Below are 23,277 nucleotides of genomic sequence, written 5' to 3'. Positions count from 1 at the left end.
ATGTCAGCCGCCTCTACATCCTCTTCAAAGTTTCTTCATCAACCCCCCCCCCCCCCACACACACACACACTAAACCACAGTGAACAGATTTGGGCACAATATTCCATAAGTGGCTTGATCAGGGCCTTATGCATAGGAATCACTACCATTTTATCTTTGCTGTAATATTAATGTTCGTTTAAATATTACAGCAATTTTTGAGTTGTCTTAATCATATTTGCAACTTGCTCGTTAAATTTCAAATTTCGATCCACAAGATCCTTTGCTTGCTCAACTTCGTCCAGCATACTTGCATACATAAAGTATGCACTGTACTATCTGCAGTTCCTATAATTCTAAATCTTACATTCACAATGTGTGATCATATTATTAGAGCCACTTCCTTAAATTACAGTATGCCAATTTTACACTTCAACCAGTTATAATAAACGAAAATTTGGTTACACGCTGTACTTCATTTTTTTTTATTAAATAATTATACTTACAGATTCTTCACAGAGTGCGGATTAATTTGTGATAGCCTTGGGCCAGCTATCTCTGATTGGCTACCAGTGGAGTTTGAACTGCCCACTCAGTCTCCAAAAGTTAGGGCTAAAAAAAAACGGCGTCGCCTACTCCCTATACGGGAACAAAAAGGCATTAGCTGATTTTTTTACTTACAGATTTTAAATATACAGTTGACACATATGGACGCCATTTTGTGTTTAGATTCTCAGCCACCTCATAACAGCCATCTTGTTCAGTAGCGTATGTTTAAAAGTTATTAAGGATGTTGAAGCGTTTTAATTACTTTTGGAGTGTTCTTATAATATCTTGAAGGTAAGTAGTTTATTTCAAGATCTGTGTATGGTTTATAAGTGTTGTCTTGTGTTATTTCATGATTTTTTTTTATTCTTCTCTCGACAGAGTGTATTTTTACCATGGAAAAGGCGAATGATCTTTCTCCAAAGAAAATTTCAGAAATAAAAACGCTCTTAATGAATACTGAACATTCTCAAAGGAAGATAGCATCAATTGTTAATGTTTCACGAGCATCAGTGGGCCAAATTTAAAAAACAATTGATGCAAATATTGAATTGTCACCAAAGTGTTTGAACAAATGTGGCCGAATAAAAATTATCACCCCACGGGATGAAAGAGAAATTAGAGATATTTGCGCGGAAAACAGAAAGGTACCTCGGAGTGTTCTTACTAAAATGATGCAGGATGCTGGCATTAATATATCTTCAATGACAGTTCGTCGAGGCATCAAGGACTTGGGCTTGAACAATAAAGCAGGATTAATATATACATCAAGGTACTGGAGACAAAGATGCTACCTCAGGTACTGGAGTGGTTCCAGAATAACGATTTCACATTCATTCATGATTCTGCTCCTTGCCACAGGCAAAAAGAGTAACAAAATTCTTGAATGACAAAAAAGTCAAGGTTCTTGACTGTCCTGGAAATTCAGCAGATCTCAAACCCATCGAGAACTTTGGGACCTGACGAAGCCGGAAATTTCCAAGCAACTTGTCATCAACAAACACTAATTAATAGAGCGTTTGATTGATGTGTAGCACAGGAATGAATCAATAAAATTAAACTGTGTCGAATGCATAGAATGCATGCCCGGAAGAATCGAAGCAGTAATTGCAGCAAAAGGCAGCGTTATCAAATATTGACTATATAGAATATGTATATAGAAATAGATGTATATATATTTCTATATACATTTTTCTTTAATTATATAAGCATAGTTAACTTTTAAGTGTACCATTAGAGGACTAATTTTAATAAAAACAATTTCATGTAAAAACATTGACAAAGTGGTTTTTTTCTATCCGAAACTCACAAAATATATTTTTCGCACTGACTCTAATAATTTGATCACCCACTGCAGCAACATTAAACTGTAAAACACATTTATCTTCCCATATTTCGAGCTTACAGAGATCCTCCTGATGAGCAATTACATAAGCGCTTCAAGTAATCCACAAAAAATTGAATATATCCTTCAATTTCAGTGACAATATCATTGACATAAAGGGTGAAAGGGTCCCATCAAATAGCCCTGTGGAACTTCACTAGTGACATTCGTTTTCCTCGATAGTGTCCTTCCATATCCAACCCTCTGATATCAATCAGATCACCAATTACCAATCCTCTCTACCAACTTATTATCCAAACCAATAAATTGAAGCTTAAATATCAGTTTATCACGTGCTACCCTATCAGATGCCTTTGCAAAATCTGAAAAAATTACAGCGTATGCATTTCCCTCATCAACCACTCTTATTATTTTATCACAAAACTTAACGAGATTACTGAAATAAGAACTCCCCTTAACAAATCCGTGACAATCTTCACAGATAATATTATTTTCATGTGCCCAGTTTTGTATATAAGCTCTTACTCATTTTGCTTAAACCTTAACTGCAGAAGTAACACAAACTGGTCTATAATGTGATGCGTGCACTATACAACAACCCTTATGCAGTGGCAATATCTTATCCTCTTTCTACTACCCACAGACTTCTAGTTGCAAGGATTTCATTAAATAGCCAAGGGAACTGTTAGATGTTCAGAGCCTCGTCCAGAAATTTCATCCAATCCCACAGCTTTGCTGACATCCAGCGTACTTATTATTGTAAATCCATCCATAACTTCTAATCCATCAACTCTCTCCACCCTCTTTGGAAAAAGACATATTTCCAGAATGAAATACTACAATAATATTCATTAAACAGTTCATTGTTTAGAATGTATTTGGTCATTCAAAGATATAATTTAAATGAGATATATATTGAACTTTAATTGGCCATGATTTATAAACATCTAATACCAACAAGTTTTGCCGAAGCGGCTGTCCGGCTTCTTCAGCGCTTATAACGGTAAGAGAAAAAAAACTCAAACCGGCTAGTACAGAGAAAATGGAGTAACACTATCGTATAAATTAAGCATTAAAACAAAACGGGTAACATTACATGCATGGATCTTGTTGTGTTAGTCACTATTATGAGAGCAGGCTCTGTAGTTTGGAGCAAAATTAAATTCTGGCAGATTGCGTAAACTTATTAAGGTTTTCCATATGTCAGCTATTATCATTCCCTGGTTTCTGTTAAGATTTTTTCCAGAACGGAGGACTATAACGGATTCCTTGAAATTTCTGCAACCGAAATCTTCTTCTAGGTAAGGAATGGTGCTGCTATCGCAATCAAGGGTATGATTAGTAATCGCAAAAGATGGGATAGACCTGAGTTGTCTGTTCTGTTGTTATTATCATCTTTTATATGTTCTTTTTTTTTTTTTTGGATTTCGAGGCTTCTCGACGTCTTTCCAATATATTTTAGACCACAAGCACATGAGATGTTGTACACACCAGCGTGTTTGAAAAAAGCATTAATGTCTTTTAGCGATCTTAAATCGTGTCGGACAGTCTTGACAACTTTGAACGTAACACTGATTTTGAAAGGTTTAAAAAGTTTTGCGATCTTTTAGGACACTGTACGTGCATAAGGAATAACTACGGATGAACTGTGTTGAGTGATGTTAAGTTGTTGTTGCTATTTGTGTGTGTGTGGGGGGGGTGCTATGACGAATCTTGTTGATTAAATTCTTTGGATAGCCATTTTTTTATTAATTTCTCTGATATATGAGTAAGTTCATCATAGAGTTCTTTTTCTTCTGAGATGATGTTCGTGGCACTATTTTTGAGCATATGTATTATGATGAGCTTTTGGGAAATATGTGAGTTGATTTGAAATTAAGGTAGCGTCCAGTGTGTGTAGCCTTGAGGTATACTGTTAGTTTGATGTGTCCATCTGCTAGTTTCTTGATTAGGGTATCCAAAAATGGTAGTTGATTATCTTTTTCTAGTTCCAATGTGAATTGTATTTTTTGATGAAAATAATTAATTTTGGTTGAAAATTCCAAAAGAGCTGTTTTTGTGTCTCTCCAAATTATGAAGACATCGTCTACATACCTACACCATACTAAAGATTTTGGGTCTAAGTTTGAGAGGATGTCTGTTTCTAGCTAGCTTTTCCATAAACAGATCTGCACAGGGCGTCGAAACGGTACTGCCCATAGTTAAGCCATTTAGTTGCTCATATATCGCTTCATTCCATTTAAAATAATTAGATTTTAAGGGAATGACGAAAAAGGTGAGCCATATCTTCAGGGAAGAGATTGTATAGGATACAGATAACTTCTTCTACTGGGATGTTGGTAAATAAAGATATGACGTCCAATCTAGCGAGAATGTCTGTCTTTAAAATCGAGATGTTTTTGCAATTTTTCAATAAACTGCTTTGAATATTTAATGAAAGTGTCCGATTTTCTGATGTTTTCGGATTATTCATTAAACAGTTGTAAAATATCAGTCACCTTGTTCAATAGACCACATTTTCCATCTAGGAAGACCATTCTGCTACAATGATCCTGTCTTTTGCTAGCCACATAACGAAAAAATTCCCTTCGAATGGAGCGCTATCATCCTCTCATGTTCCAATTTTCTCTTCCTTAGTATACTAGTTATCTTTGTTGCTTGAACCTTCGATGCCTCATGCAACTGTTCACCTCTTCTTTTTCTATACTTTTTTCCATAACCTTTGTTTTTTTATCTGCAATTCTTTCTTAATCTCAGTGGTCATGCATTTTACCTAAAATATTTTTTAATTTTTTTTTCACGCCTGGTATACACGTTGCTTCTGTTGTTAACAAATGGTCCTTAACTAAATTCCATTCACCACTAACCTCTTTACCCTCTAATTCCTCTATCCGTGGCACTGTCCCAAATTGATTTCTATGGCAATTAAAATTACCTTCCTTTTCCTCAACATTTCTATTCTCTCTAAGACTTTCATATGCCTGTGCACTCCTCAGAGTAATATCACGTGGTCATTTTCAGAAAGGTAAATATCACATTTCAGTCATTATTAAATCCTCTAACACTATAATAGAATCCAAAACTTTTGATCCCTCAAAAAGGGGTTCATATGGACGGATGCACAATATATGGTCCTCTCAAATAGGAACACCTAGACTCTAATTCCAAATTCAAATCCCACTGCTACGTTGTGAACCCAGGAACTTGAGCAAAGAATTAGAAGATTGAGTACTAACTTCAGTGAGAAATTTGATCAGGTACAAACGAGAGAATGGAGATTTAGGGCTCGTTTGAAGGCCTTAAGATGGCAGCCCCAACACCAAACTAGGTTGTAGATGAGCGGTAACCAGCTCAGGTAATTGTTTTTCTTACTCCAATGTCTCAAGAAAGAAGTAACTAGATTGTCACTCTGGAAAACGACTCAGATATCTTAACAGGTATGAGGAGAATTAGGAATGGAAAAAAGAATGAAAATAAGTAAGAATATCTGTTATGTTGCTACTTGGAATGTCAAGAAGTATCCTTCACAAATATGAAGAGCTAGACAAAACCCTAATACAAAGAAACATTCTTCCAGCAGACATGTAATGCGGGTCTGCACGGTTTTATGTTAGGACGTCCCTTGACCCCACTCAACGCTCCAATTAATCCCACAGATGTTCAATAGGTTGAGATCAGGGCTCTGTGGAGGCCAGTCATATGTAGTGAAGTTCATGCTCAGAAACCCCGCAGTTAAAGCAGCCTAGACTTATGACACCGTGCACTGTCTTGTTGAAAGAGACAACAATGAGTTCTGTAGAAACGCCACAAAGTAGGAAGCATTGCATTGTTCAGAATGTTCAGATACCTCGTGAAATTAAATGTTCATGGCACCACAAACAGAAGTCCGAAGACAAACCAGGAAAAACAGGACCATACCATCACACTGCCACCTCCAGATTTCATTGTTGCGATTATCCACTCTGGTAAGAGATGTTCACGGGGAAGCTGTCATATGTACACCTTCCATTTGCCTGGTATAGGGAGTAGCCTGATTCCTTATTCCATAACAGTGCTTTTCAAGCTTCCACGTGCACTTTATGCTCTCTTTACACCATAGGATATAAATATGCAAGTCCTATCACAGAACCCATGTTTTGCGCCTCCGTTCTGAATGTTTTTGTGCAGATTCGTATTCCATTCCATGCCCGGAACTCCGATTTCAACATGTCGGTCGATGATTGGCGGTTTTTACATGGGCACGTTCTGTGAGTGTGGTGGGTCATCTACTCTGGGTAGCACTTGCAGTTGAATCGCTGCGCTTCCATCTCAGTATGGTGTCACTAAGTGATGAACTCTGATGGACCAATTTGCCAAACAGATAGGACATCGTGATAGGATGTCATGCCTACAGCATGACATCCTATCACGATGCCTCTTTTAAACTTCGTAAGCTCTCTTCTCTCAGCGATTTTTCCCTGAGACAGTTGCAGTGAGTTGGGAGCATCATATTTCTCTAATTTATACAGACTATATACACATGCTCGTTACATGAAACGATGCGCCTTGCTCATGGGGTGTCTGTTGACTTCTCTCCAAGAGTGTATTTATCGATGAAGTAGAGTGTTAAGTAAGAATCCCAGAGAAGATATCTGACCTTGATTGTCGATACACAAATCTGTAGGTATTGTAGTGCTTCATATTGACGTTTCTGAAATGAACCGTAAGTGTAGCTGTAATAAAAAATAAATAATTTAGTAACTAAATTAATATTTGCAAGTCGCAGCTGGCATTATCAGTAGAATTTTAATAAGCATGCTCGTCCCTCCTGGTTTCACACACATTTTCATGCTGGACATTCTTCTGGAATGCCAATGTCTCGTGTTTCGATATCCTATTTCCAATATGAAGGGTTTCTTGTAAAATTTATAGGAAAAAGAAAAGAAAAAGAAAAAGAAAAACTAATGCAGTAATAATGAGTATTCTAACTATATTCGTATAACTTTTAAGATACATACGTGATTTTATATATTATTATTATTATTATTATTATTATTATTATTATTATTATTATTATTATTATTCCTGACACCTCCAAGGAGTCCGAAGACTCATCGCGGGAGGACACCTACAACTGTCTCAACCACACACCGAACCTCTACTACGAATCGTCTCCATCAACGCCATCTACCGCCCATTTCCACCACCACCACAGCTGGTGTTCTATGTCTGTAAATTGCGTGTGTTCTAAAGGGCCGATTTGTCTGTATGCGGGATGAAAAACCCGAGTTTCCGGGAGGAAAAAACCCTGCTACCTCAGTATGAGATCGGCTAACTCACCTTCGATTAAAATCGTCCAGATAAAGATTCCCCCCGTTGCGACGAGAATCGATATATATATATATATATATTATGAAAATTTAGGTTGTTTTCTTTTCTTAGTCTATCGACTTCCCAAAGTATTATTACAAAAGATTATCATATATATATATATCCTAAACATTTTACAGCTAAAATAGTTTTGCGACTTTGTTATTGAGATATATAAAAAAAATATATTAGGACACAGCATCGCACGCTGCTTAACTTTATTATCTGCTTTGCTAGCAATAATATATTGTTTTTTAAAGGATTAAATCATATTTTTCTTCGGTATATAAATGTACAACTATATTAACATTTTTTTATTTGAACACTCACTCTCGCTTATATCAAACGATTTTTAATCTACATTTCAGAGAAATGAGAGATAGAGGCACATTGGCATTTGAACTGAGAGTTGAGATTGAAATCGTTAACGGCAAAATTCAAATGAAGGAAAATGAAATATATTTTGCTGCCACTGTTCAAAACTTGTGTAAAAATTTCATTAATGATGGTTTGTGGCAATTCACAATTTAAGTTTTATCTAGATGAATTCCATAATACAGTTGTAGAATATATGCAAGAACGGGTTCAAATTTTCGGACAATTTGATTTTATGTTCTGTGCAGCACTACTAATCTTAGTATGTTTTATCATATCTACATTGCATCTGGGTAGAGCCACCGTAGCTCAGTCAGTATAGACGAAGCCCTTTGGCGGAAAAGACCTTGGTTCGATTCCCGTCAGTGACGTGAGGAACCTTTATCTGGTCTCTTTCGACTAAAGGTGAGTTAGCCGGTTTCATACGGAGGTACAGGGTATTTTTCCCGGAAACTTAGGTTTTTCGTCCCTCAGAACAGGAAATCGTTCCCGTAAACACACGCAATTTACAGACAAGAATATTTAGAGGCATAGGGATAACCGCCTTATCCTCGTACTGCAGCTAGGAAACCCAAGAATACTTGGAAAGCTGTGGGTTCTTAAATGCCTGTTAAAGTCACTAACAGGAGAGGACATTGGATCTGAAGAAAAAATTCATATTCAGCCCATTTGCCAGATTTTGGGATGAAAAAAGCATGAATTCCCAGAAGTAAAAATTCGCCCCACACACTACTGAGAGCACTAATCTCCCTTGCTGTTGCAAAACTTACATAAAGATTCCTATCGTCATGAGGAGAATTGAACTTAACTCTCTCCTTTAATTAAAGAGTTAATGTTCCATCCTTATTTTTAATAAAATATCTTTATTTCGAAAAAAAAATACACTATGGCCTTTTACTCACCAAACGGATATTTAATGCGGCTTCCTTTAGCTTTAACTCTTTCAAGACTGGTTGGGAGCTAATCTAAATTATTTATGAATTTACTGATAGTGACCTGAACTATCAAACAATGAAATCTTTTCCGGAGAGAGAGAGAGAGGGGGCGGCGGCAGTAACTGCCGCCATCTTGGGGCTCTAAATACTAATACAGTATAGTGTTATTGCCTGTAATAATGTGAGTTTTAGATGCTCGAAAACCCGGATTGTTTCTTAGAGTAGAAACCATACTCGCCTATGTTGGAGATGGACTTCTCGCGGTCCTGTCGAAGAAATGCGAACCGGTTGGATGGGTGATTAGCGTATCCTCACTCCAGCCAAAAGTCTGCTTCGAATGCATCCCGCAGTGGGCATGGATGGTTGTGATTTCTGTGGAAATACTGGTGGTAGTGTGCGGTAGGTGGCGTTAATGTAGTGGTGGGAACAGATAGTTGTAGAGTAGTTGCATTCACTCGATGAGTCTTTGGACTCCCTGGTCCCTGGAAGCATCACGTAATAATAATAATAATAATAATAATAATAATAATAATAATAATAATAATAATAATAATAATAATAATAATAATAATAATAATAATAATAAAAGCTTTCTTTAGTCACAGTCCAGAATCAAGCTTATAACGGACATTCTTTGGGTAGTCCACTGTCAATTCAGGCTAATGGCATTTCCACAGGGCTGTACAGACACCATCTTCATATTTTTTTCAATTTTGTTCATATACCGGCCAGTGTGAATTGGAAACCTTTATGTAGATATACATAAACGTCTTTTTTGCAGTTTCTATGCAAAATACTTGTTACTTGAGTGTTCCAGGCAACTATTTAAGAATGCTGCTGGTCTGTTATCACTACTCCCCCATTGTTGATCAGAATGCAAAAACCAAAGAATCTTTTCGATTTCGATAAAGGGTGCCTTCATTGCAGGTGCCCTACAGCCACATTTCTGAAAGACTCGTTTCTCAAAAGCTGAGATATATGCGAGCTGTTTAATCAGTGGGAACATAAGCCACTTGCCCTCTGAGTAACGACGAGTAACTGTGGTCCTAAGACAGCTTGTCAAGAACGAGATCGTCATCATCTGAAAAGGCTTGTACTGACAAACAGAACTTCTTGTGTGCATGAATTGACTGAAGTATTTAATGAAGGCTGCTCCCGATCCATATCTTGCCAAACTGTGCGCAGGGAATTGGAGTAGGGGCAGTGTCATGTCCATACGGAAACTACTGATTACTGTAACCGTTAAGTTCGTCTACAGTGATGTCAGGAACCGTGACTAAACACTGCAAAAAAGCAATGTATTCCGACGAGTTGCGGATCACGTTGTTCTGTACCGACGGTAAGCAGGGAGTTTGTCGGAGCCCTCATGAAGCAATGAAGCTAGCTTGCCTTATAAACACAACTCAAAGTTCTGGAGGTGGTGTCCTGGTGTATGACATGTTTTCTTTGTACGGAACGGGTCCCCTGATATCGCTGGAAGGTCGGGTGTCCTCCGAGAAATATCTTAACATTGTTGCTGATCAAGTCCTTCCTGCGATGTTAACTTTTTATCTAGCAAGTGGCAGTTGTTTCATGGACGACAGTGCTACTGTCCATCGCATAAGAATTGTTCAGCAGTGGTTCAGAGAGCGTGACAGCGACTTGCGCCCTCTTCCTTAGCCAACACTAAACCCGGATCTGAACTCCATTGAAAATGTATGGGACATATTAGAAAAACATATCAGCGGAGCAAAGTCCTCTCCCGTCAAATCTGAGCCAGCACTCTAACGCCTTCTGGAAACTCTGCTAGACTGCATATTTCCTGTAATTCGGGGTAACGGAGGTCCAATATTGTATTAAATAAAAGTTTCTAATTCATTTGCCGATATGTGTCTGGATAATTTATGAACGGAATGATTTCTAATGGATAGATTGATTTGACTGGCCTCGCCTACTCCCGTATACGGGAATATAAAGGCGTTAGCTGATTTTTTTTTTCTTTCCTTTTTGACTATCAACTTACGATTTATTTTAATTCTGAGACTTTTCTGTCAAAATGGCGCTTTTCTTCTTGAAATGTTGTTCATTGGTATCTATGTTTTGTTTTTTTTTCCTTGTATTTTATATTACACAATTTCAGTTGTGCAACAAAATAACATTTTAAAGTTATTGACTAAGTTGATTCAAGTACTTTGCATATTATATTGCATTTTACTATAACGAAATGTATAATTCTCGTGTGGTAAGAAGTTGTTTATCCTTAACATGCTAATAGTGTTGTTAAAATTTAATTCCATATTAATATGGCGGCGGATTCAATATTTTGCAATTTTTTGAGGTGAGTCTAATTTAAATTAATTAAAGTTTTGGTTCTTATTTTATGCCGCATAAAGTTTATGTGACATTTTTCATGTTACAAATAAGTGGTAGTTTCGATTTATTTTAACCGTGAGCGCAGTTATCATTGGTGTTCAATTTTAATTCGAAGGTATGGCGATTAGGTTCTTATTTGATTTCTCGATCATTGGTTTTGCGATTGACTATTTGAGCACCGGTCTGCTTCAGTTAATGCAATATATACAGGGTGTTCGGGATAAATTTGACATATTTATAATTAATTATATTTTTCCGTAAGTTTTGTAAGTTTTGTTGTGAGCTCTTCATCTGTAAATGAATTCAAGAAGAGATATGACAGATATTGTTTTGCTAGTTTGGGTCTCCCGCGATGAGTCTACTGACTCCATAGGAGATACCCGTAATAATAATAATAATAATAATAATAATAATAAGTTACATGTATTAACACACACTTCTCTTCATTTAAAAGTTTGGACCCTTCTTCATTCATATACAAGATGTCAGAAAGGATGGATAGCTGGAACCCACCTGAATCATGGAAGAGAATAACTTGTATCATGATGATTCGTGCCCGCCATCAAAATAAGGATATTACGACTGCTGCCCAATGCTCCCTGAATACAGTAAAAACAATCAGGCATGAACTAGAGACTTGCAATGGTGACTACGAGGATGTAGCAAGAAGAAAGATCCCTAGCAGACGATCTGATTGCGTTCGTACAGCAGAATTCCTCGCAAATCTGCAGGAACAGGTGTTGAAGAACCCTGGCATTGGAATTCGGGCTTTGTTCGTGGAGTTGCTAACTGTAGTCAAGCCCTGGATAACAAGGGTAGCCAATGGTAGGCCGTATGTATGGCAGCAGGATTCGGCCCCTTGCCACACCTCTGGGAAAAGTCAAAAATGGTTGTCTGAAAATTTCTACGACTTCACCAGTCCAAATGTTTGGCCTCCAAACTCCCCAGACCTTAACCCCATGGATTATTTTGTATGGGGCGCAGTTGAAAAAGACACCAATCGCACTTCCAGTAATACAAAAGCCCAGTTAATGGATAAAATTAAAACAGTTTTTGCGGCCCTTCCCAGGGAGACTGTAGCATCAGCTTGTTCGAGGTTCCGAAGCAGAATTGAAGCTGTGATCGATGCTAATGGTGGTTATTTTGAGTAAATCTTGTTGATAGTATTGTAATTAACTCTGCCTGTAATGTTTTTTTGTCAATTCATTAAATTTAATAGATACAAAGAAGATTTTCTTTTTCCTTACGAAACTGTCAAATTTATCCCGAACACCCTGTATATCCCCCACATCAACTTATTTAATTATGTAATCCTTTAAGAGAAAGCATGATATGGGTCGCTTATCGATAATAGTGAATCGGAAAAGCAGGGACTCTGAGCAGCACACCTCGGATTCTATCGGTTATTATTATACATTACCTCCATGGAGTCCCAGGACTTATCGTAGTGGTGGGAGGTTTACACTATACTAATCAACCTCATCACCCTCGGAAATGCATTTTTGTCTAGTAATTGCTTGTTTTCTTTTGTCAGTTTTCCTGCCTCAATCGTATAGCAGAGGAACACACACACACACACATATATATATATATATATATATATATATATATATATATATATATATTGTTATAAATTCAATGGACAACTTTTTATTTAGATTTATTTACTTTTCAGGTTAGTATATTATACTGATAAACTTATTATATACTTATATTATATGTATTTCCATGTTATATGCAAAAAGAATGTTCATAATTGTCAATTTAATATATCAAACTACTACACTGATTGGAAAGAAGCCAGTGGATACCATAATGTACAGAACAAACAGCTATGATACCTACCTTAAGATGTAGGCCCTCCTTTCACTGCGATGACTGTAGCAGTCCTAAAGGGCATACTTTCCACAAGGGTATGATAGTGATCAATGTGAATTTTGGACCATTATTCCTGTAGGTATGTAATGAGGACCTGGACTGTTGTGGGGAGGACCTCACCCAATGCTCCAGTTCATCCCAGAGATGTTCATTCGAGTTGAAATCAGTGCTCTGTGGAGGCCAGTCAAGTGCGGTGACATTCCTGTCCACAAATCACGCAGTTACAGCAGCAGCCTTAGATATAGTGCATTGTCTTGCAGAAAGAGACAATGGTCAATTCCATAGAAAAGCCACAAAGTAGTAAGCATTGCATTATCCAGAATGTTCGTATACCTATCAGAGTTCAGTGTTTGTGACACCACAAACAGAGGTCCAAACCAGGATAATTAGGATCATACTATCACACTGCCACCTGAATTTCATAGTTGGGGTTACACACTGTGATAACAGGCATACACCGGGCATCCGTCACAGCCATCCATCTGCTTGGTAGAGGGTTTAGCATGATTTGTTACTATAACCTAGCTTTCCAAGCATCCATGTCTCACTGTATATGCTCTTTGCACCATTGAAGACTATGCTGCATATGGTATGGTATCATTGATTGTTCACCTGGGATGCCCCAATTCTTGAACAGTTTGCTGAACAGATAGGACAGTAACATGGCATTTTATCACGGCATCACCTCTTTCAAACTCTGTCAGTTCCCTTCTCGAAGACATTTCACGTGCACATACTTGGAGCATCATATTCCTCCAAATTATACTGGCTAGAAACACGTGACTTATTACATGGCATGATGCACCTTGCCCATGGGGACGTATGTTGATTTCTTTCCAATCGTTGTGTACTTGAATTGCATATAATTAAAAAAAAGTTTAATCCTAATACAGTCATATTTCACAGTGGGTTCTGTAATGGTGATTTTGATTTCATGATGAAATACTGCTGTAATATTTATAAAGCATAGAAAATTTGAAAGTAAATAAAATTTTAAGCCTAAAGCAGTATGTAGATGAGGATACAAATCACAGGAATTTAATTCAATTTATAGACTAAATGTACTATTAGTGTAGCAGTATGTTGTACATAGTTGATGTATTGAATGTTGATGAAGGATAAGTTGTATTTATGTGGTTTGCTTTCGTATGGTGAGTCCTTGGAGGTGATTGATGTAATAAATAATAATGATACCAAAAGTTTTTTCACTTGGCTAAAATATAAATTAAATATGACAAGAAATTATATTGTTGGTTTAATCCTTTATCCAAGTGTAAGCAAACAAAGTTTGCTTACACAAGTAGCTGAGCCATCTTCATGACTCAGCTACTTGTATGTAGAAGCTGATGACTTCACATCGATTGCCTTAGTATCCCGTAATGCAAAGCACATCCCCCTTATGACACATTGAAAAAAAGCATTTCTGATATTTATACAAGTTGCATTATAAAACTTGCCCAAAGATGATAGAAAGAATGCATTAACCCATAACATACCTCTCAGAGCCTACTCAGTTTTACGGAGTTTTTAAGTGTTTTTTTATATATATATATTCTAACCAAGTGAAAAAACTTTCAACATCTATCTCTGAACCAGAATTTTTAATAATAAGGTGATACACCTTTTGACTACTTGTATATATGAAATATATGACTTCTACATTACTTCAACCTTTATCTCTTCTGGGTCTGGCTCCCACTAATATCATTTATTAATATTTGTCTTTGGATTTGCTTGCTTCCTGGGGAATAAAGAGGTTATGCTCAGTGACTGGTTTCTGCCTGTCACTGAGTAGAGCCACCATCGAGTTTCCTGGCCTTGGAATGATTCAGGTCAGGAGTGATGAGTTTAGTAGTGATCCTGTGTGGTCACTCTGTGAGATTCATAGTGATCTTATAGATCACTCAGAGTTTTTTTTAGAGGTATTGCCTTACTTAAACATACCTCAACCAGTCTGGGTAGTGGCCTTTTTCATAATTTACAGTGTTATACACATCCAAAAGGGGGTGTGCTCTTCATTATGGGATACTAAGATAAGCGATGTGAAGTCATCAGCCTTTATATACAAGTAGCCCAGTTGTGATGATACTTCATGCACAAACTTTGTCTGCTTACACTTGGATAAAAAATGAAACTAAGAATATAATTTCTTAGCAACTTTAATTAATAATGATACTGTTGCAATGATTGTGAGACATACAAAAATATTTTGGGAAAATTTGGAGAAAAGAGCAGAGCTAATAATAATGGCAAATACCTGTTGGATTTCTGCTCGGGACATGGACTGATTATTACTAACATAATGTTCCAACATAAAAATGTGCACAAATTCACATGCAGAGAAGAGGCAAGGAATAAGAAAAGTCTCATTGACTATGTTATGGTTGATAATGATATTTTGATGTTTTCTCACTGATGTAGGGCACTAGAGTATACAGAGGATTTGAAATTGGAAGTGGTGTCACTATTTAGTCTTGAGCAGGATAAAATTGAATTTCATATTGAAAAGAAGAGCGGGTAAGAAAGTTTTAAAGCGAATAAAAGTTGAGCAGCTCTCAAATGTGAACTGTAGTCTAAAATACACAAACGATATTCAAGAAAAAATGAAAGAGTTTTGGAGATTCAGTGGCAAATCCTGAAAAAAACATTGATTCAGCTAGAGAGGCATGTGGTGAGGTTGTTTCCAAGGATAGAAAAATCAGAACTCCATGGTGGACACAGGAAGTTAAAGAGGCAGTGAAGAAAAAAAAAGCATATCAAAAGTTCCTGGCAAATAAGTCAGCTTATGCTCTTAGAAAATACAGAAGACAAATGTAAGAAAGCTAAATACTGTGTAAAACTAGTTAAACTAAAGTCATGGGAAGACTTTGGTAAGAAAATAGAAAATAAATATAAAGAAGGTGGCAAAATATTCTGGAGGCCGTTGAAAAAGCTCAGATATGGAGGCAAGAGTGCAGTAAAAGGAATGATAAAGGTGACATGAAAATTGATGAAAAAGATATCCTTGAGTATGAAGTACTGTAATTATTATTATTACATGATCCCTCCAGGGAGTGCAAAGACTCATGGAGGGCACCTACTTTACAGTTCTGTTTCCACCACTCAATCCATCAACTACAACGAACCACAACTACCATCATCATCTACAGCAACGCCATCTACCGCCCACCACCACTAGTATTTTCATAGACAATCACGAACAACCATGCCCACAGCGGGATTCGAACCCACAGTCTTTTGGCCAGAGAGCGGATATGCTGACCACTCAGCCAACCAGGCCAGCAATTAACTTTGAAAAATTATTAAACAAAACAATCAATGACAGCACAGTAGTAAAAAAACATTCAACAGGCATGCAATCAGGAATACATATCCATGTTTGAAGTAGAATAAAGTAGGTGTATAGGATATGATAATACTACATGTATGATAATACTATATATACTTAATTTTAGTATTTCATTTTTAGTTTCTTTAATATGTCTTATAAATGTAGCAGATTACAATGTAGAATAAATTGTAAGACCCATCATAAGTAGGGCAGACATTCTGAAATGATCCTTTTGTTTTTTATCTCTATACATTTTACAGCAATTAAAAACTGTTAAATATTTAAAAGTTGTATTTATTTAGTGTGTATTATTCTATTTTATAAATATGGGACTAATCCAGGAATGACAGTACATTCACCTAAAGTACATATTTATAAATCTGTGTATATATTTTTTGTAAATAACAGTTAACTGCTATTTTCCAGTTTGCCTACAATGCCAGGCATTGAATCATCATGTGAAAAAGAATTATTGCTGTTAATGAAGGAAATTGACACAGCTATAAGCAAAAAGAAAGAAGAATGGCAAAAACAAGTAAAGAAACTTCAGGATATCCTTATAGAGAAAGAAGAAAAGGCAGATTGTTTATCAGCTGCTTTACAATTAAGTAAAAAAGAGGTATTGCAATTAATCTAAACTGTCATTAACTCTTTAGCTATAATCTACTTGCTGTGAGATGAGTGTTTGTTTGCTGTTGCCTGTATTTCTAATATAGAACAGATTTCTTCTCACTCCAGTGAAGAATTTAATAATGTAATCATACCACTCATGACAGATCAGTGGGCTTTTATTCCAAAATTTTTTTTTCTGATTTTAAAAATTCATCTTCATGGAGTAATTATTTTTTCTTTTAAGATTCTGCTAAGTAATGTGGAAACGTTATTTTCATAGATAACGAGTGTGCATATTGTTAGCAGTAGATGAAAGTATTCTTGTGTCTGCTATTTTGTAATGCTTTATATTGTGTATAGCAATGTTGCATTCCAGAACAGGATTCTTTTCACTAGATATTTATGAAACAAATCAAATGCATAGACTTTACTATCATCTAGGGCTCAGATATGAATAAACAACAAACTTTAAAACTCCCAAAAATTGAGTAGCCTGTTATGGGGCAATGTATCCTTCCTGTCACCTTTGGGCAAGTTTTATCATGCAACTTGTATAAAAAATTAGAAATGCCTTGTTTTTTAATGTTTGTGGCTCCCACCCACGAAGCACTATTTGTAAACCTGTAGCACATTCATACCATGGTGGGCTAAGAATTTTTCTTCCTATTTTTAACAGTGTTATATACACCGCTTGGAAAGAAGTCAATGGACACCATTGTGAGAAACAAATACTGTGAGAAACAAACAACCATGGCACCCACTTTAATAAGATGTAGGACCTCCTTTTGCTTCGGTGAGACTGCAGTAATCCTACAGGGTATATTGGCATACTTTCCACAAGCATATAATAGTGATCAATGGGAATTTTGGAGAATTCTTCCTGTAGGCACGTAACAAGGTCTTGGTTTGTTGTTGGGTGGATGTCCCTTGACCCCACGCCTACACCCCAGTTCATCCAAAAGATGTTCAGTAGGGTTGAGTTCAGGGACTTATGGAGACCAGTCGTAGAGTCATATTCATGTCCACAAACCACAGTACATTGCCTTGCTGAAAGAGACAATGTCAGTTCCATAGAAAAGCCACCAAGTAGGAAGTATTGCATCGTCCAGAATGTTCAGATACCTCTCGGAGTTCAGTGGTTGTGGCACCTCAGACCTCTGTTTGCGGTGTGATGGTATGGTCCAGGAAAAAACAGGACCATACCATCACACTGCCACCTCTGAATTTTATATTTGGAATTACTCTGGTTCACCAGGCATCTACCACATCCATCCATCTGCTCGATAGAGGGTGTAGCATGATTGTTGCTCTATAACACAGCTTTCTAAGCTTCCATATCCAGCTATACACGCTGTTTGCATCATCACCAAATTTGCACAATGCTGCATGTTGTTCCTACCATGGAAATCCATGTTGTTTACTTTGGTTCTGAATGTTTTCATGCAGATTTGTGTCCCAGTTGATGTTCGGAACCCCATATTCATTGTGTTGGTTGACAAATGATGCTTTTTACTTATTATCCTTCGAAGTACCCTACAGTTATGTTTTGTGAGTCATCACTGCTTGTAGCAGTGATAACTGTTGAATCTCTGCACTTCCATTTCGGTATGATATTGCTGATTGTTGACTTTGGATGCCCCAGTTTTTCAACCATTTGTCAAACCGATAGACCTGCAACATGGCATCCTATCTTCTTAGAAACTAGCTATGCTTCTTACAAACTTGGTCAGTTCTCTTCTCATAGCAATTTCACCCAGACACAGTTGTGCTGAGTTTGGAGCATCATATTCCTTTAATTTATACCGGCTACAAATATGTGACTCGTTACATAGCACAATGCACTTTCCCCATGGGGGGGAGGGATGTCCATTTGACTTCTTTCCAAGCAGTGTGTGTGTATTTGGATTTTTATTATTTTTTACATGATCTTCAAACCCTGCCCTAGACCAGACATCGAACTTCTTCAAGCCATTCATGTCTCCAATAAACATGGCATTAGTTTCACCTCTGGGCAATGAAATTCATCCCTCATCTAAAGATAATCATAAACATCCCTACCCACAGTGGGATTCAAACCAATGGCCTGTTGGTTGGAGAGTGGATACAGTATTTACTTAGTCATCTAGGCTAGGCCAACCTAGATAGCATACTTGGAAATTTTGATAAAATTTTCAAGTATGCTAGTAATTTGAAATTCAAGTAAACTGAACTCAATAATGACATAAAATTTTTTTTTAATGTCCTCTCTGCTGTGCTAAATGATTAACTAATTATTTAATAAATAATTAAATCATATATAAAATTCCTTTTTATCTGTCAGCAGACTGTTGTTGCACTGGTGAAGTACAGTAAACATGTTTTCCTTAGTTATCAACCCAACCTTCCCTGTTTTAGTGGCTGGCCTGATTTGTATGTTTGGGGTTCTGGTTTCCTAGGGAATATTGCTGTATAATCTAAAATTCATTTATATCTTCTCAAGTCGGAAGAAATTGTAAGAAAGTGTAGATCTATTATTATTATTACATAACACCTCCAGGGAGTCCAAAGACTCATCGAGGGAGGGTACCTGCTCTACAACTGCCCATCTCCACCACTCCACCAGCCGCAACTACCTTCATCATCTACACCAATGCCATCTACCGCCGACCACCACTAGTATTTTCACAAACAAACATCCATGCCCACGGCGGGATTCGAACCTGCAACTTTTGGCTGGAGAGAGGATACGCTAACCACTTGGCCAACCAGGCTGGCCGAGGGGTTAGCGTTGTTAGCATTAGATCTATGTTCTGTGGAAAGTGAATAAGTGTTCTGTGAAAAATTATTAAAATTAACATGAGCCTGGAATGGTTTTAAATGCTGCAACAAGTTCAAACATGTTTGAAAATCAGGCACTCCTCACTTTGCATGTGGATTATGCTATTAAGGTCAGCACACTCTGGCCTTGACTCAGCTGCTGGCTTACAGCTGCCTGCGGTTGTCGACCTCCGAGTTCGAGTGAAGTACGGAGGTATCTTTTCTAGGAAATGTGCTGTCACAATCAAGGTCAGTGTGATGCGCTGTGGCCCTGCATGCCTGTAGTGTGCGCTTAGCTTTACATTGAATACGAGACCAATGATACTCAATTCTAACCAAGGTGTTCCGTTAAAATTTTAGGATTTTTCTGTTGTGAAGTGTTCTGTTGTAGGAAAAGTTTGAGAAATGTTGTAGATGATTCTAATCATATATTGAAATATAACACTGTGCTTATTGGAGTCCTGAAGTGCAGATGATATTTGGGCTCCAAAACTAGAGTAATTTTGTCATTTTCTCCCACCTTTTGTTACATGTATGTTAGCGATACCTTTCAATAAAATGTAGAGTATAATATGGAAATATACTATTTCTATTCAAGGACACAATAGTAAAATGGCTGTACAGATCAGGTACTGGATAATACAGGAGATTGAGCATCAGTGGTATTGCCTCAGAGCACTTTCCATCCAGCTAGTGCATAATTTCATTGCTCTCTGTTCTGCCAGACACATTACATGTGTCTGGCAGAACAGAGAGCATGGAAGTAAGTCTGAATAATGGTGTATGAGAACATTGTCAACTATAATAAAAAACAAAATATATCTACCTCATGATGGGAAGGAAAGGAGATTATTATATAATATAATAATTATATATTAATATTATTATAATAGAAATTGTTTCAAAACTTATAGAAATATTTTTATCTGCAATATTACTATCATCATCAAATTCCTGCCATGTACCCTCAAGGGGTGTACAGGATATGATAGTACTACATGAAAAAAATTACATCATTTTTAATTTCCTATCCACAATTTTCCTCCAAATCAGTCTGTTACTTGTCAAGACTCCAACATTATCAGATCTTATATTTCTATCGTCTAAAGCATTTTGTACCGTATCAATCCACCTATATCTTGGTATTCCTCTGGGTCGTTTTGCTGCCAACCTGGCAGAGCACACTTGTTTTGCTAATCTTTCCTCGCCCATTCTGTTTAAGTGACCATACCACCTGAGATTAGCTCTGCTAATGCATTCCTGGATGCTGACAATGTCAAGTTCTTTCCTAATATCCTCGTTTTTAATATGATATTGCCATTGATGCCATCTGTTCATGCCTATAATCTTTCTCAGGACTCTCATATCCGTGGTCTCTGGTCTTTGGTCAAGTGTTTTACTTCTGACCCAGCTCTCAGATCCATAAGTTAAAACTGGTTTGAACACTGTCTTGTACACAGCTAATTTAGTGTTCCGACTGATTTCTCTCTTATTCCATATGAATTTATTCAATTGACTTCCCACCATACCAGCTTTGCTGATTCTGTTGTCTATTTCTATATTTAATTTACCATCTTCAGTAAAAATCGTGCCTAAATAGCTGAAATGTTTTACTTGTTCCACAGGTTCTTCATTCACAACACAGTTGACATTTTCAATGATTCTGCCTATTTTCATTGTCTTTGTCTTTTTATTGCTGACCTTCATACCATATCTATTACAACAGCTATTCAATTTAGTCAGAGAATCTTGCAGACTTGTAACAGATTTATTTAGAAGTATAACATCATCCGCATAAAACAAAGAGCTGACATTAACATCTCCCATTTTGATATCAGGTTTAATACCACTTTCCTTCATAATGTGATCCATATAGATAATGAATAACAGAGGGGATAATGTACATCCTTGTCTCACACCAGATTTAACATTAAACCATCTTCCTGTACTTCCTTCAATTCTAACTGCTGACTTAATGATATAATCACGTAATCACAAGAAAGATATTTATTTAACCAAATATTTCGGTCTGGAAATAGCAGACCATCGTCGGTGGTATTACAAGAACAGTTTAAAAAATATACAAGCTAGAATACTAACAATAGATCATTGAAATTAGAACATGCCGCGTGATGTTATATCACTAAGTATGAAACGAAATATTTTGAAGTAGAAACATGATTGAATTTGCTATTAAAAAAAAAAAAAAAAAAAAAAAAAAAAAAAAAAAAAATTAATGAGTAATCTTGATTAGGCTTTCCCAGATTTTTGATATAGATATGCAGTCATTACGATTCAGGTTGGGATGATGGAGCAAGGCCTCCACGCTTTCCTTGAACAAACATTCGAACCTATAACGGGATCTATGTAAGAGGCGCGTTTTGGACCAAAGGATGCTGTGGTCAGTTTCAATCCCGTGTTGAGCCAAACCAGACTTTTCAGGTTTATTGTGAAGAATGGATGATTGATGTTCTTGGATTCTTTTTTCAAGAGAACGTCCAGTCTGTCCAAAGTAAGAGAGATCACAGTTGCAAGGAATTTGATAAACTCCAGGAAGAGATAAAGTTGAGCGTTTGTCTTTAGGAGAAGGAAAATGAGAAGACAATTTGTTAATAGGAGAATACGTAGCTGTTAAATCATATTTCTTCAAAATTCTTGCGATAGGTTCTGAAATACCGGAGATATAAGGAATAGGTACTCGACGTATTGAATCTTTGTTGTTTTGTGGAGGATTATAAGATGTAAGAAGACGTTGAATACTTTTTTCAGAAAAGCCATTGAGTTTCATGTGTTGCTGGATAGTAGAAAGTTCTTTCTGTAGATAATCAAAAGTAGAACAATTAGTTTTGGCTCTTTTGATGAGACATTTTATAATTCCTGTTTTATGACATGGATGATGGGCTGATTCTTTCAGAATATAACGACCTGTGAATGTTGGTTTCCTGTATACTGTAGTTGTAAGAATATTTGAAGATGATCGGATGAGGAGAACGTCTAAAAAAGATAACTGGTTGTTTTCTGTCGCAAGTATCCTTAAAACAACTAACTGCTGACTTACAACTCAAATAAAGACTAAGTATTGCTTGATATAATGCCCCATTCACACCATATAACTGAAGCGTATTGAATAGCTTCTCTCTTGGCACCTTGTCATATGCCTTTTCCAGATCGACAAAACTTAAATACAGATCTTTGTTATATTCCCATGCTTTCTCGACTATTTGTCGTACAGTGAAGATCTGATCCTGACAGCCTCTATTTGGCCTGAATCCAGCTTGTTCTTCACCAAGCTTTTCTTCCACAATTCTTCTCAATCGTTTCTCAAGTATACTTGCATAGATCTTGCCAGGAACACTCAGTAGGGAAATACCTCTGTAATTCTCACATTCATTTTTATTTCCCTTTTTATATATGGGTACTATGAGAGCTCTACTCCAATCATCGGGAATTCGTCCCTCTGTCCAGGCTTTCTGAACTATGCAGTGCAGCCACTGTAAAGACTCTTATACCACCATACTTCAGCATTTCTGGTCGAATATCATCTACTCCTGCTGCCTTTCCACATTTCAAGCCTTTGATGGCTTTTTCTACTTCTAGTATGGATATGTATTCCTGACTGCATGCCTGGTCAGTGTTTTTTACCACTGTGCTGTCATCACTGCTTGTTTCATTTAGCAGTTTTTCAAAGTAATTACTCCATACTTCAAGGATATCTTTTTCTTCCATTTTCATGTCACCTTTATCATCTCTAATTCCTTTTACAGCACTCTTTCCTCCAT

At 36.8% G+C, this 23,277-nt stretch overlaps 1 protein-coding gene across 1 annotated transcript in view; it reads left to right on the top strand.

Moving 5' to 3' along the window:
• Positions 1-10,598: 10,598 nt before the first annotated feature.
• The window catches only part of LOC150094756 (uncharacterized), a 90,696-nt gene continuing 78,017 nt past the window's right edge, over positions 10,599-23,277 (top strand). The window contains exons 1-2 of the mRNA XM_090411120.1: positions 10,599-10,846; positions 16,517-16,709. Coding sequence (XP_090267246.1) covers positions 10,812-10,846; positions 16,517-16,709 — 228 coding nt within the window. The 5' untranslated portion in view covers positions 10,599-10,811. The remainder of the gene's footprint in view (positions 10,847-16,516; positions 16,710-23,277) is intronic.

This window comes from Typopeltis vanoorti, chromosome 21 (assembly GCF_054136105.1).
Source record: "Typopeltis vanoorti isolate ZY-2024b chromosome 21, IOZ_Tvanoo_1.0, whole genome shotgun sequence".
Classification (NCBI taxonomy): domain Eukaryota; kingdom Metazoa; phylum Arthropoda; class Arachnida; order Uropygi; family Thelyphonidae; genus Typopeltis; species Typopeltis vanoorti.
This window is presented reverse-complemented; position numbering and strand designations above follow the sequence as displayed.